Genomic DNA, 14,813 nt, shown 5'->3' on the forward strand with positions numbered 1-14,813 from the left:
CCCCGTGGGAAGGGGCAGCACCTTAGGGAATGGGTGACACAGGTGCCACGGGGCAGTGCCCGGCTGTCTGCGTGTCTCCTGACCCCCTGTGCTGGAGAGATGTTTGTCACAGGAGCTTGTGCTTTGTGCTGAAAACTCAACATGTGTGTGAGGGAGGAGAGGCAGCCCAAATGTCCCGCTGGATCCCTTGTCTCTCCTCCAGGCTGGCAGCTCGGAGCAGTAGGGCAGGATGGATAATCAGTGTCAAGCGACCTCTTAGTTATTGGTCTTTACCTGTAGTGTCTAACTGCACTCATAAATTGGCAAAAAAAGTCACTTTTCTCCCTTGATCAAGTCTGTAGTATCTGATATATGAGGTTGTGTTTAGTGGTACTTGTTGTTCCACCCATCTGATCTTCATCTCTACCACAAAGCGGGTTGGAGGCCCAGAGAACGCCTGGGGGCTCTGCCGGCACCGCCGCTCATTCCTGAACCGGCAGCCAGGGAAGCTCCGTGTTCCCTGCTCCAGGAGCTGGGGAGAAACAACCCCCCAAGGGCTGGGAAGCTGCTCACACGCAGGAGTCCCGAGCGCTCCTCCCCACGCCAGGTAACGGGGAGTTACGTGCACTCCGGCATTCCCATGGCTCGGAATGTCGCCAGCTGGAGCCCGACCTGCCCTTGCTGCTTGCAGGGCTCCTGCGGGGCAGAACTGGGGAGCCCGAGTGCAGCGGGGGCTCCGGAGCTGATTCCTTCTTCGCTCGGTCCTTTTCCCGTGTGATCTGACCGTGCAGCAGCGATCCCTCTATCAGCACTTTACGACTTTCTCCTCGTCTTCACTGTTACCTCCGTAGTTGCCGGTATTAGAATACTTAATAACAAGTTAAGAGCTTCATACTCACAGCTCCAGCAGTCTTGGCATGTTCGTTGGCTTGCGCTGCCACCCGAGCCCGTGGGCGCCTTCACGTGGCCGCAGACCCCACGGCGTCACGCGTGGCCCTTGTCCCTTCTCCGAGCGCTGCCTCCGTGTCCCTGCCTCTTGCATGGCTGCTTGGTGCTCCTGCATTCCGCAGAGCCAAGGTCTCCTGCAGCCGCCTGCCGTCCATGGGGGCTGCGCTCCGTTTTTCCTCTAGTTCCCCGTGTTTGGAGATGTCCCCTAGCTCCTGCTCTGGGATAAACAGCCTCCCGCTGCAGCCGCGAGGATGGTCAGCCATAGGAGTAGGTGATATTAACCCTCCGCAGCTTTCGTTTCTCAGAGAATAGTGCTCAGATTTCTACTTTCATCCAGCAGCAATCACTTCTGCACAGCTCCGAAGCTGTCACGCCTTCACTAGGGAAGTACTGCCTAGACTCTAGCAATATTACCCATTTTGTGAGCGGTGGGAGAAGTTGGGGGAAGCAAAAACCAAGCAGGGCTGATGGCTCCGTCACTCCAAGCCTGTTTTTGGTTTCCATTCAGCACTGGGATGAGCGGAGGTGGCCCTGATCCCGCGGCGCTGTGGCAGGTAACACACGGGACACAGGGTTTGGAACAGCACTTTGCAAAGGCACCTGCAACCAGGTGCGATCGGAAACACAGGGAGCCGGAGAGGCGCTGAGGGAAGGCGCCTGCTCCGTGCCGTGCCCTGGGGCACGATGTCCTAGAGCAGGAGATGGTACCTGATAGCTCCGGGCGAGCCGGGACTTGGCACTCAGTGACATCTCGGGGACAAGAGCTGCGCTGGAGGCAGGAACACAGGGTCCCCCGTCCCGCTGGCATCCCCGGCGGGACTGGGCAAAGAGCTGCCTCCAGAGGCTGCGAGGAGCCCGCGAGGGATCCTCCTCTTATCTAAAGCACTGTATCTTATTCCTGCATGTGGAGTTCCGTGCGCGTGCCCCTGTGTGCGGAACGCTGGCGGCCGTAGCTAGAGCGAGGGCCATGGGGAAGGTGGCCATGAAGCGTGTCCTCGCGTGGGGCTGCGCGCGTCACCGCGCCGCGGAGCTGTGAACACCAAACGACGAGGCTGAGACATGTACTTTTAAAAAAATTATTTATTTGGGTTCAGATATTTTTGAAATACAAAAAAAAAAAAAAAAGTGGTTGTATTTTTTAAGCTGATACTTCTTGTCATACAGTGTGGTTAAATTCTTAATTTGACTGTGCTTATTAAAAAATGGTTCTACCTAAGCACTGTGCTTTGGAGAGAGACCAGAGATGGGGGGCTAATACTGATGGATTCAGAGGAGGGATCCCTGGGGAGGGTTGTGCTGGGATGCGGGATGAGCACTGGGAACCCCTTCCCGCCGCGGGTGATGCCGTAGGGCGGGAATCCCGGGGAGCCCCGTGGTGGAGCCTTCCGTGAGGACAGGCCCTATGTGGCTTTGAAGGCAGCAAAAGCCACCTGGGCCAGCGCATGTGGCCCCCGGGCACCTCGGTGCCCCTGTGGGTGTCTGTGCCACACGGGGGGTGCCCACATGGCTGGGGAGCTGGATCAACCCCCAGTGTGGCCACAAGGTGAGGGGGAACCTGCTCCGTCCGCATCATCCCGTGTGAAAGGGTGAGTGGTGAAAGGGCTGGCGTTTCCCCCCTGGGGGGACAGATCCTGCGCCCCTAATGTGAGGGGAGAGGTAGGAGCTGCACTAGGAGGGGCAGCTGGAAGAAACCGGAGCAGGGAGGGGAGGGCCCCGGGGCAGCACCCGCTGCAGGGGCTGGGAAGGAGCCGCCGTCCCCGCGGGTGCCGGCTCTGCCCCCCGTTACAGCACGGGCAGCCCCGGGAGCGGGAAGGTTCCCGCGAAGGCCTCCACCTCCTCCTTGAGCGCCGCAAGGTCTGCCCGGTATCCCTCCTCCTGCAGTTTCTCCTTGAATTCCCTGAGCGTGGCCTTGGGGCTCATGTCGCTCTGCACGCGCAGCGTCAGCTCGATGCCTGCCGGGACGGGAGAGCGGCGGCTCAGCGGGCCGGCCCGGTACCGCGCACCGGCCTCGCGCCCGCTCCGGCCTCACCTCTGTGGATGAAAGCAGCCACTCGGCGGAAATCGTCCTGCCGGAACCCCCGGGATGTCAGAGCCGGCGTGCCGAAGCGCAGGCCGCTGGGGCGCAGGGCGCTGATGTCACCTGCACCCAAACGAGCCGCTTGTCACCGGGGTGGGTACCGCAATTGTGGCACAAGGTGACCCAGCCTGGCTCCTGGCACCTCCGGGGGGACGCACGGGCAGCCAAAGGCTGCCCGTGCGTCCCCCCGGAGGTGCCAGGAGCATAAGGGATTGGGATCACCAGCTCGTGGGCTCTCTCACCGGGACAAGTGTTCTTGTTGCAGGCGATGGAGCAGAGCTCCAGCACCCGCTCGGCCCGCCCGCCGTCCGTGCCCTTGTTCCGCAGGTCCAGGAGGATCAGGTGGTTGTCGGAGCCCCCTGCAAAAGAGAGGAATTTGGAAACGCGGCTCCACGCGCCAGCGAGGAAAGCTCCCACGGGCTCCTGCCGCGTGGGAAGGGGAATTTCTTAGCAGGTTTGTTAAGCAGCAGCAGTTTGGGGGTGTCCTCGGGAGCGGCCCCAGCAGAGCCCCCGTCCCTTAGGGCTGTCCTTACCCGTGACGATGTTGTAGCCCAGCTCCACGAGCGCCGCCGAGAGCGCCTGGCAGTTGGCGACCACCTGCTGCTGGTAGGCCTTGAACTCGGGCGTCATGGCCTGCCGCAGCGCCACGGCGATGCCTGCGAGGGGGACACGCGCAGAGCTCTTGTGGGGCTGCCACCACCACGGAAAGGTGTCCCCGAAGCCGAGCGAAGCGCGGCAGGGCCAGGCTCGAAACCCCGCGCGGTGCCTGCGCCCCGACGCTGGTTGCCGATGGGCAGAGCCCCCGGGGCGCTGCTGGCCCCACGGGGCTGTGATTTGCCCCCAGCCCTCGGTCGCGAGGCCGACCTGCGATGGCGTGGTTGTGCGGGCCGCCCTGCAGCCCCGGGAACACGGCCTGGTTGATGAGGCTCTCCAGGTTGTAGAGCGTCTCCTTGCCCGTCTTGGGGTCCACGCTGCGGGTACCTGCGGGACGGGCGGGCAGCGTCACCCACGGGGGCAACGCAACCTCCCGCCACCCTACAACCACCCGCGTCCTTCCCGGCAGGGAATCCGCAGAATCACAGGGGTGATTCTGCCTCCCATCTGCACCGCAGCCACCCCCCAGACCCTGGAAAAGTCCCAGATGTCCCGGGAGGCCTCTCTGCCCTTCCCAGCCCCCCGTTTCTCCCCGGCGGCGCGGGCACCTTTGCGGTAGAAGATCATGCCGGCCCTGCAGCCCCGCAGCGTCTTGTGCGTGGTGGTGGTGACGACGTCGCAGTGCTCGAAGGGCGAGGGCGCCACGCCGGCCGCCACCAGCCCGCTGATATGGGCCATGTCGGCCATGAGGAGGGCGCCGTTGGCGTCGGCGATGCGCCGCATGCGCGCGTAGTCCAGGTTGCGCGAGTAGCAGCTGAAGCCTGGGGACAGCGGGTGGCCCCGGGGGCTGCTCTAGGCACGAGGCCGCGGGAGCTGCTGGCTTGGGGATGGCGAGGAACCCGGGAGCGGGAAGGCTGGGCAGGTTTGCCCCTCACCTGCTATGATGAGCTTGGGGTGGAACAAGCGGGCGTTCTCCTCCAGCCGGTCGTAGTCGATGTAGCCGGTCGTGGGGTTGACCTGGGGGATGAGGAGGGTTCAGCCACCTGGGAATGGGGCAGGATCAGCCCCAGGGCCACCCCGCAGGAGGGGGTGCTGGTACAAGGGGGATGCGACGGAGCTGGGAGAAAGCGGTGAGAAGGGACCTGCAGCTCCTACCGCCTCATCCACCTCCTCCTAACCTCCCAGCTCACCTCGCCATGGGGACAAGGCTCGTTTAACCACCCTGCTTGGACCCCGTTACTCTCAAGAGGCTCCAGCACTTCTGGTGAGCACATCCCCACGCAGCCGCAGCGGTTCTCCACACCTTGTAGGGCATGGACTCGAAGAAGACGGAGGTGGCCGAGATCTTCTTCTTCTCCGTCATGAAGCCGTGGGTGAGGTGGCCGCCGTCGGGCAGGTCCAGCCCCATGATCCTGCCGTGGGGCTCCACCAGGGCCGCGTACACCGCAAAGTTGGCAGGAGACCCTGCAAGGGCAGCACCGCGGGCCGGTGACGGGCGCCGGGGCGCTCGCGGCGGCGCCGCCGGGGCAGAACCGAGCGGCGGTACCTGAGTACGGCTGGACGTTGACCCCCCACTTGTGGGGGTCCAGCCCGTACGCCTGCAGCGCTCTCTTCTGACACAGCCTCTCCAGCTCGTCCACAAACTCGGTGCCACCGTAGTACCTGCGGGCAGAGGACGGCGGCGTTCACGCTGGGGTTGCTGCTGTTTGCTCAGCACAAACTGCAAGGGACTAAAAGCAAACTGATGAAGAAAGGTCCACACGACCAAGGCCGTGCTGGGCGGGACGAGCCGGGTGACACCGTGTTGGCGGCAGCAGCCAGGGCAGCAGGACACCCTGGGCACCACCAAGGGCAGAAGCAGAGGGGTTCAGACCCTGTAAGGGTCTCTCCTGCTCCCTGTAAGGGCTTCGGTTGGTTGCCCCGTACCTCTGTCCGGGGTAACCCTCGGAGTATTTGTTGTTCATGCAGGATCCCAGGGCTTCCAGGACTGCTCGGCTGGCAAAGTTTTCCGAGGCGATTAACTCCAGCTCCAGCCTCTGGCGCTGCTTCTCCTTCTTGATGATGCCGAACACCTTTGGGGGACGGGAGAAACTGCCTCAATGTGCACGGGGACACGAACAGCTGGGGACGCAGCCCCAGAGGGGAAATCACCATGGAGAAAGACTTGGAAAGGTACTGGAGAAAGGAGGTGAGATCCCTCCCTGGTACAACTGGTCCCCAACAGGTGACAAGTGGCAGGTGAGACAAACGCCCCGTGTTGGAGGGCTCCCTCCCTCCGCACCTCTCACCATGACAGGGCACAGGGACCGGCTCAGCCTTGGAGCCCCCCGGCCCTGTGTCACCCGCTCGGGGAGCTCAGTGTCCCCGTGGCTGCCGGGATGAGGGGAGCAGGTGCCCGCGCTGGGCTGCTCCGCCGGGAGCGGGTTCTCACCTCCGGGTCGTTGCTTTCGAGCGGCTCCATGACCATCCTGTTGTGGGAGGCCCAGAGCTCCGCGCTGGGGAGGTCCCCGCCGCCCGGCGCCGCGTTCGCCATCTCCCTGCTGCCTCCTGCGCGGCCTGGAGCCCGAAAGGGAGAGTCGGTGGAGCCGGCTGGGATGGGGCCGGCGTCTCCACAGCACATCTGTGCACACTGGGAGCGGCAGCATGAGGAAAACACCGAGACCTCTCGGGGAAGCCGATTTAAGCGAGTTCTCTAGTTAAGGAGCCTTGGTCATATCCGACACCCGCCGAGGCCGCCCTGCTCGGGATGGCACGGGCAGGTCCCCGTGCTCCCCAGCCCCGCTCTGTGCGAGCAGCCCGGCCTGTCCCCCGCTGCAGCGGCAGCCCCACGCGCTGGGAGCGCCGAAACGCAGGGCACGAGTTCCCGGGCCCAGCGACGGCCCCGCTTCCGTCCCGCCTGGAAACGGTCCCGTTTTTACCCGCTCGCGCGGGGCCCTGCGCGGGGCACCCCACAAGCGCCCGCACTTCACGCGCATCCACCCCCGCAGCCCGCTCGGGCCCGGTGGACAGCGCGGAACCCCTCCGTGTCCCAGAGCCGCCCGCGAGGAGGGGACAGCGCGGGGGACCCGGGGAGGAAGGGGCCGGGGCTGTCCCGGGAGGCCCGCGCGGGTCGGGGCTCAGCGCAGGGCGCGGGGACGCCCCGCGCTCCCTACCTGGCGCGGACACGGCACGGCGCGGGAGCCGCGCGCTACCATAGCCCGCGCGGACACGCCCCTCCGCGCCTCGGCCAATCCGCGCGGCGCTTCGGCCGGCGGCGGCCACGCCCAAAGAGGGGGCCGCGGCCAATCCGCGCCGCGCTTCGCCCCCTGCCCTCGCGCCATTGGCCCGCGCCGGGGCGTGGCGGCGCGCGCGCGGGTGACCTTGGCGCGGTCCCGTCCCGCGCTCCGCCCGCCGCGGCCCTGGAGCCCCGCGGTGCCACCGGGAGCCCCGAGCCCCCGCACCGGCTGCCGCGGGCTCCGAGCGCCGCGTTGCGGCCACCGGCTGCTCCTCCTCCCCGTCTCCCGCGCACCCCACCAGCCCCGCCGCCAGCTGCGTCTTGTCACCCGCTCCCAAGCGCCCCGCGAGCTGAGGGTGTCCCCGGCCGCCCTGCCACCCAAGGCACCCGTGCTCCTTGGAGGATGCTCCCAGTTTGCCCTATCAGGGTGCCCCATCGTGGGCTGCACCCCGCCTGCCAGAGGGTGCTCCTGGCCACCCTGCCGGTCCTCCCTACCTGTCCCCTCTCCACCTGGCCCAACTGCTGCTCCGTGCGGTGCCAAGGTCAGCCAAGCGTGCGGTATCTGCCCCTTCCCCTTCGCAGCTTGGAAAGCTGAGTACCCAGTGGGGTGTTCGGGTGCTCAAGAGAAGCAAAGGGACAACTTCCATGGGCAGGAGAGGGGCCTCGTTTCCCCTCTGCATTGAACACCAGTTAGCAAATGGTGCTGGTCAAGCCGACCCAAGCTACAGGCAGAGATTCAGGAGTTAAATTCGCTGTTATAAATTGAGGAACAGGCCTAGGGAAGAAGTGATGCTACCGAATTCCCCATGATCCCAAGGCACGGAAAGATGAAACGAGGCGCTGTGAGTCACCCCGGAGGGGAGCAGCGTCTCGGGGGCAGCGGGCGAGAGCAGCAGCCGCGGGCAGAGCGGCGGCGGGCGAGGAGCGCGGCGCTGCGGTGAGTCCTCCGTGCTCCTGCTTTCCTAACCAGCCCTTGGCCATCCCAGGAATATCCCTTGCAGCAGCAGGGATTTGGGGTTCCCGGCTCTGCTGTCATTCCACGTGTGATCGCTCCTACAGGCCGGTTATGGAGGGGTTGTTCTGCCAGCAGGGACGCTGGTGGCGATAGCTGGGTTGGTTTCCCCGATTGGGAAGGTGTCTGTTGGGATGTGCAGCGTGGAGCCGGCACCGCGCGGCCGCTCTGCAGCTCCCCACACCGGGTGGCACCGGGAAGGCCACGCCGGGTGACACCAGCCCTCGCACTGCAACATCTTGGAGTAAAGTAAAGTAGGACTTAGAGTTTTCCACTTGGTGGGAGCCCATAAGCTGTTCTGGCACTTGTCAGATGCTGTCACTTCCAGGACATGTTTAGGATCAGATCAACCCAAGGGATTCACGGACTCTCTCCCTCTGTCTTGGTTCACTGGGATCTCATTGAAATGGATTGAATTCCCTGTGCTTCTTTGATTCCTTTCAGCTACTAGAGAGAAGGGTGGTTGTTAATGAGTTATTTAAAATAATATGAAGTGGTTTTATTCTGTCTTTGTATATATATTTTGTGTCCAGTAGTTAAGCAGAGATTTCTACCCCGCCTGACCCGTAGGAACTGCAGATAGCAGCAGCGAGCGCCTCTGTGATCTCCCGACTCCGGCTTGCCGGGGATGGAGAACTTCTCCTCTTCCCCTTCTCCCTTCTCCGCTAGCTCTCCCGCCGAGCTGCTTGGGAACGGCACCGTGCACGAGCACTACTCGGGCCTGCAGAGGAGCATGCACGTCCTGTCCATGGTGGTGTACGGCGTCGCCTGCCTGCTGGGGGTGACGGGGAACGGCCTCGTCATCTGGATTGCCGGCTTCAAGATGAAGAAGACGGTGAACTCCGTGTGGTTCCTCAACCTGGCCATCGCCGACTTCATCTTCACCTTTTTCCTGCCCCTCAGCATTGCCTACACCGCCCTGGGCTTCCACTGGCCCTTCGGGAAGCTCCTGTGCAAGCTCAACAGCACCATCGCCTTCCTCAACATGTTTGCCAGCGTCTTCCTCCTCACGGTCATCAGCATGGACCGCTGCGTCGCCGTGGCCTTGCCCGTGTGGTCGCACAACCGCAGGAGCCCGGAGCTGGCGGCCAGGATCGCGCTGGGCACCTGGGTCCTGGCTCTCCTCCTCAGCTCCCCGTACCTCGTCTTTCGGGACACGGCCGTCAGCCCCAGGAACATCACCAGCTGCTACAACAACTTTGCGCTGTCGGACGACTACACGTCCGAGGCGACGCGGGCGCTGTGGAGGATGCGGCTCAAAGCGATGATTATAACCCGGTTCTTATGCGGGTTCCTCATCCCGTTCACGGTGATTCTCATCTGCTACAGCGTCGTCGCTGTCAAGCTGAGAAGGAGGCAGTTAGGAAACTCCGCGAAGCCGTACAGAATTATCATTGCTGTCACCGTCTCCTTTTTCCTCTGTTATTTTCCCTATCATGTCTTCTCCTTGCTGGAAATATCCAAAAACTCCTCCAGCCATGAGATGAAATTGGCCCTTTACATAGGGATCCCCTTGGTTTCCAGCCTCGCTTTCTTCAACAGCTGCATCAACCCCATCCTGTACGTGTTTGTGGGGCCGGATTTCAAGGAGAAGTTTCGCCAGTCCATCCTGGCAGCCTTCGAAGGGGCCTTCAGCGAGGAGTCCGTCCTGGCCAGCCTGGCCAGCCGGCGGAAATCCAGGTCGGCTTCGGAAGCGGAGAGCTCGAGGGCCTGAGCGGGCTGTGCCGCGGCACCGGCTGCATTGGAGAGGGGCTGTTCTCTCCTCTGCACCTTCCCTTCAGTTAGATGAAGACTGAGGGCTGCAAAGGGCTACAGGTGCCAGTGAAGCACGATGTGACATTTTGGAGGGATCTCGAACTTACTTTGTGAGCAAACGTACTGATTCCGTGTGCGTCGTGCCCGTTTGTGGCGCGCCGAGCCAGCGGGGGCTTTGCCCAGCCTTGCCAGCTGTCTGTCACCGCGCTCGGGACCCGTGGCACAACGTCCCCTTGGCCGTGCCGAGGGTCCCCATCAGCAAGGCAGGGGGTGCTGGATGCCAGACCTGGCTGCTTCTGTTACGGCTTGCAGTTGTTAGGACATTTTATAGCTTTTATATGTCCTGAGTTTGCAAATCCACTGATCCCCCTCTCTCGATTTCCCCCCTCTCCCGGGATTCCCAAGCAGGGATGCTCTCCCCACGCGCAGCCAAGCCCGGGGTGGCCTTGCAGGCACCAGAGCGATGTGGGCTCTGCTGGGGTTCGCCTGGGTGGCCACACAGGCCGAGCGTGGCCAGGGGCTCTTCCCTGTGGTTGCCCAAGTGCTGCGGGAGCAGCCGGTCTTTGCCAAGATGCAAAAATCCCGGGGTTCCACCAGGGGGCAAAATCGGGCCCCGCTGCGGTGGCCGCGTGCGGCTCTGCCACCGTGGGAGGATGGAATTGCTGTTGCATATGGCCCTTATAAATAAATCAGTAAAGAAAATGCAAAGATCCTCCTCCATGTGAGGTGTGTGGCACGCAGGCCGCTAAAGGGAGATGTCCCCACTGCGTCCCACTCACGGGACAAACAGCTGAGCTCATTGGCTTCCACCAGCTGCAGGGGATGTATTGGCCAGGAAACTTCGCTCTCTTTTAAATGATTAAAGTAAAATTTAATGGCTTTGTGCACTTTTGCAGGGTTGGGACTATAGGAAAACGCTGCTGTTTTCTCTCCCCGGCCGTGTGGCAGGCAGGGGCTCGGGTTTGCTGTACAACGTGATGATTCCTGAGCAATGGTTGTCTGTGTTTGACGTTGTTTCTGGCCCTCAAGCAGCTGAGCTCTGACACCTGGTACTGCTGGTGAATGAATATTAAACCCCATTAAACTTATTTAAATGTACCCAGCCTGTGAACTGTTGTGTTGAATAAAATGTTTGGTGATCCCACCTGGCTGAGCACGCTTGTCTTCGGTAATAGGTCCCATTCATCCAGCTGGAAAGCTGCTCTGGGACCTCATTGCTCTGACAGCCAAAACATCTCTGACTTCCAGCGTAAATTTATGAATTTAGATGTACCTTGCCATTCCACATAGCTGACATTACTGAGCAGGAGCTGTCACTTGTGCAAGTTAGGGATTGATTATGGGTCTGCTGGGCAGTGCAATATTAAAGGAAGGTCGTGATCCTAAGGGCATGTACGTACTTAACCTTAAATTCATGAACGTTCGTGCTGAGATCAGGGAATGTTGCAGGACCAACCATATGTCAAGCATGAGCGAACCGAGAGATTTACCCTTTGCCACAAATTGCTGCCTGTCATCCAGATAAAACTGCAATGTTTGCTATGCAGCATGCGGCTCGGAGGCTATTGCTCCTGGTGCTAAACTACAGCATTGATTGGGGTGTCAAGGTTGTGCACACCGGCATTTGCTCTCTCCGGGTTTCCTTATCTGTTTGCAGAGCCCATATAATTCCTTGTGACAGGGGTCTCTGAGACCTCTGAGCTCGAACCTTCACCTCCTACCATGCCTCTCTCATCACCCTGGTACACTTGAAGACAAGGACTTTAAGCGTTGACCTCGCTTGAGGTGGGAAGCAAAGCAATTTTCTGGGCCATTTGGGCATCCAACCTGAGAATGGGGTTCCCATGGGAGAAGGCAAACGAAGCAGAGTGTGCTCTAGGGCAAGTGACTCGGCATTGGTGCGCACGTGTGTCCCTCTCCTCGGTCTCTGGGCGGGTTAACACTGATTTTAGGAAGCGCCAGGGGAGCCGGCACGCCGAGCACGTGTGACGTGGTGACAGCATCTCTCCAAGCCGCTTGTGGCCTCTCTGTGCACTAGACACTCCTGTTCCCTGCTCGCACAGGCAGAGCTCTCCAGACCGTCCTGCACATCCATGTGCTGCTCCACGGCTCGGTGGTAACGAGTACCTGGAACCCTGCAGGCCAAGAAATGAGGGATACCAGCACCAGGGCGTTTCTTCTACTCATACGCATCCCATGTGGGATACAGCAGGTAACCAGGCAGGAGCCAAGCCCCGTGGCCATCCTTCACACAGCAGCTCTGCTTCAGGGCTAACCATACTCAGCTCCAGGGCACAGGCTGATCTGTCTTTTCTCTCTCTTCCAATACCTCTCACAGAAGTTGCCTCTAAGTGGCATTTTATCACTGCTACACAAAATAGGGTATCCTCATAAATCAGAGTGTCTCCTTGTATGACAGTGAAGGGGCTTCGAAAGCTTTGAAACTGTCATTCATGAGAACACTAGGCAGAATTTTTAAAAAATGGGGAAAAAAAAGGAAATGCATGTTTTCTCAGGGGTAACCAATGTTCATGGCCATCACTGTGTTACAGGATGCTCCTGAGATAGAAATGGTTCTGCCGTCCAGGGGCTGATCCCTGGTCTTTATGCAATGAGCAGCGTGCTGACATCAGGACGGGCTCAGGCTGCCAAGGGCCTGGGTCCAAGATAAATCTCCCATTGCGTCGAGTTCCCTCATGTTCGCATTATCTCATTATCACAATGTTCCTGAGTGGAAGGCACGCGATTCACTCCCCCTGGCATTGTAACGCGCTTCTGTAGAAAAGTGTGAATGAAAAAGGAGAAGAGGTTTTCCAAAAGCATGCAAATATTCCAAAAAAGAAAATAAAAAAAGCTCGACTGCCTCTTTGGCAGCTCTGACGCAGCTTCGTTCTCCAGGTTCCTGTGGGCGCAGGGGCGGCGCTGGAACACGCTGCACTCCGGGCTGTTTGCAGGCGTTGGGAAACACGGGCGCTCCGGATTGGAGCCGCCGAGGGGCCGTTCCCGGGCGCGCGGCTCATACGAGCGGCGCGCGGGGCCGCGCGGAGCCAGTCGAGGGCCGGCTGGGCAGGACAGGGCCCGAGCGGCGGGAGAGGGAACAGGCGAGGGCAGAGGGGTGGCAGGAATTAGCCGAGCGCGGTGAGCAGTCCCTGAGCCCATTGGGGCTTGGGTGCTGGGAAAGGGAAATCCGGAATGCACAGGGAGCCTTGGTGAAGAGCTCAGCAAGAGGCTCCATGATGAGGAGCCCTTGGGCAGCACGCTCCAGGCCATGGCACCTTGGTGCCGAAACGCCGCTGCACAGAGACATCCTTCAAGGAAGGTAGCAAGGAAAAGTGGTTCTTCATGTGCCCGCGGGAAGAATTCTGCTAGGTTCCAGTGGAATTCTGCTAGGAATTCTGCTAGTTCCAGTGATGGAGGACAGATTCCATTGGCGGAATCCAGGTACAGCTTGGCTGTATCCTGCCCGGTTAGAGCTGGAGTAGAGCCTAGCACGATGACACGGATATTCTCAGATCTTTAGTACAACAGAAAATAAGCATGGTAATTAAATCAGAATGAGGGATAACCATGGTGTAACCGGGTCTTGTGACACCACTGTCTGTAATGAAGACAGGATCTCAGGCAAGGATGTAACGAATCTGAGGAGTTGGAAAGCCTGGAGCACACGATGGCTTTGATAGTCATGGATCAGAGTAGCTGTGCCTGGTGGTTCTACAGTGAAATCCATGGAGGACTGTTTGGGGGAGAACTTAAATCGGGGACCTCAACAAAAGCCGTTGCTGCCTTGCTCGGAAGGGGAAAATACAGCAGATGACTCTGGAGCTGGGAGAAGCTGCAGAGACACCCGCAAAGAGACCAGCCGAGGAGGATGTGGAAGCAGGAGCTCCAGAGGAGAAGGTACTTTCTCCTTGGGACCTGGAGAAGAGCACGGAAGCAGAATGAGGGCTCAGGATAGTGAGGAGGAAAGAGCCGAGGGTGATAGATACAGGGGAGGAAAGAGTGGAAGCTGAGACAGCACTGAAAGCACCAGCAGGAAAAGGGTGGGTGCAAACACATGGGAGGGAGATGGGCACAGGTGAAGAAGTTCTCATTAAGGAGAATTTAATGAGATTATAAAGGTCTGGTGTGAAGTCCAGTAGTCTTCACGTGCTTCCTCTCTGGAAACTCTCCTGGTGAGTAGAGTTTTTAAGTGTCTCACCCTTGCTCTTAGGGAGTGGGCTTAGTAGATAAAGTCAGGCAAGACGGTGCATGGAGGTCTGAGAGGAGAACCTTCTCCAGAAGGTGTTGCAGTGAGGTGGGAAAGCAAGGCAAATTAGAGGACTGGTATTGGCAAAATGTTGCCCTGTTAAGGAGGGATGATGGTAATAGTCTAAGTCATTCAGGCCAAGCCTTTCTGGGTTGTCTGCAGACTTTTTTAGTGTAGCAGCTGGGAAAGGGTCATCCTGCCCTCCAAAGTGGCTGTGGGAGTTAATCCGTGATTGCTCCCGAGGGTCAGCTCTGCTCTGTGTCACGCTGGGAAGGGAACAGGGTGCTCTCTGCTCAGCGTACTTTGGTCTTTCCCTACACTTCTACCAGGTTCTGCTTCACTACCCTGGGCAAAGTTGCGCATAAAACTACTGCAAACAGTTCATCTGCAAGCCTGAATAACGCTCGGATTCTGCAGGGCAAAACTGCATGAAAGGGAATAGCAGAACAAAGAAAAAGATGCTGCTGCTGGGCTTTGGTTTAGGGCAGTGTTTGCTGCAAATCCGTGTCCTCCAGCTGCCTGGAGCCGCGTATCTGTGCGATGAATGGAAAAACACCGCGTATTCCGGCGAGCCGCATTGTGTGGAGCCTGGCAGGACGCAGCCCCGTGCCCCTGCCCGAGGCTGACACGGCGGATCCGTTAATCCTTTCGGATTGATGCGGAACTGGGAGCGCTGCTGGAAACAGGAAAACAAATGGAGCTCAATGAGGCTTTCAGTCAACTTTGCATGACTCAGAGCATTAATGTGGCAGCGACTGGGTGCCCATTTCCTGCAGACAGCGAAGCCATGGTGAGGCAGTAATATTGGCTAAAGCAATTAGCGCTGTCTGCTCGCATAGCCCTCCACGTAGATAAGATGTGTTCTCTGCTCTGGGGCTTTTTCCTAAGGCACTCTAGCTCTCCCCGAAATGAGGAGCGCTGTTTTTCAGATCACAGCCCAGCGTGGGGAAGAAATGACAGTGACTCCTACCTCCCTTGATTCAGAGAT

The 14,813-nt window shown here is 59.8% G+C and overlaps 2 protein-coding genes across 2 annotated transcripts; one reads left to right on the plus strand and one right to left on the minus strand.

Annotated features, from left to right (window-relative positions):
* Positions 1-2,706: 2,706 nt before the first annotated feature.
* SHMT1 (serine hydroxymethyltransferase 1) lies at positions 2,707-6,177 on the minus strand. Its single transcript, XM_088527789.1, has 11 exons — positions 6,030-6,177; positions 5,525-5,670; positions 5,145-5,260; positions 4,902-5,062; positions 4,534-4,615; positions 4,207-4,419; positions 3,869-3,985; positions 3,538-3,660; positions 3,247-3,363; positions 2,957-3,067; positions 2,707-2,879 (listed from the first exon to the last, which is right to left on the minus strand). Exons 1-11 carry the CDS (start codon positions 6,129-6,131, stop codon positions 2,710-2,712), a joined length of 1,458 nt encoding a protein of 485 aa, XP_088383915.1. The 5' UTR covers positions 6,132-6,177; the 3' UTR covers positions 2,707-2,709.
* A 2,194-nt stretch (positions 6,178-8,371) lies between these two features.
* LOC104566238 (chemerin-like receptor 1) lies at positions 8,372-9,538 on the plus strand. Its single transcript, XM_010213014.2, has one exon. It carries the CDS (start codon positions 8,453-8,455, stop codon positions 9,536-9,538), a length of 1,086 nt encoding a protein of 361 aa, XP_010211316.2. The 5' UTR covers positions 8,372-8,452.
* The last annotated feature ends 5,275 nt before the right edge of the window (positions 9,539-14,813 follow it).

Source organism: Tinamus guttatus, unplaced genomic scaffold, assembly GCF_059628265.1.
Source record: "Tinamus guttatus ecotype Peru unplaced genomic scaffold, ASM5962826v1 Tinamus_guttatus_pri_ptg000291l, whole genome shotgun sequence".
In the NCBI taxonomy this organism is placed as follows: domain Eukaryota; kingdom Metazoa; phylum Chordata; class Aves; order Tinamiformes; family Tinamidae; genus Tinamus; species Tinamus guttatus.

Excerpts from the sequence above, each read along its gene's own strand:
- SHMT1 (XM_088527789.1), bottom strand. The coding sequence starts at position 6,131 with ATGGCGAACGCGGCGCCGGGCGGCGGGGACCTCCCCAGCGCGGAGCTC. Across the intron at positions 4,616-4,901 it reads TCGAGTCCATGCCCTACAAG|GTCAACCCCACGACCGGCTA; the intron begins GTGTGGAGAACC and ends CTCATCCCCCAG. Across the intron at positions 2,880-2,956 it reads GGCTGCTTTCATCCACAGAG|GCATCGAGCTGACGCTGCGC; the intron begins GTGAGGCCGGAG and ends CCGTCCCGGCAG.
- LOC104566238 (XM_010213014.2), top strand. The coding sequence starts at position 8,453 with ATGGAGAACTTCTCCTCTTCCCCTTCTCCCTTCTCCGCTAGCTCTCCC.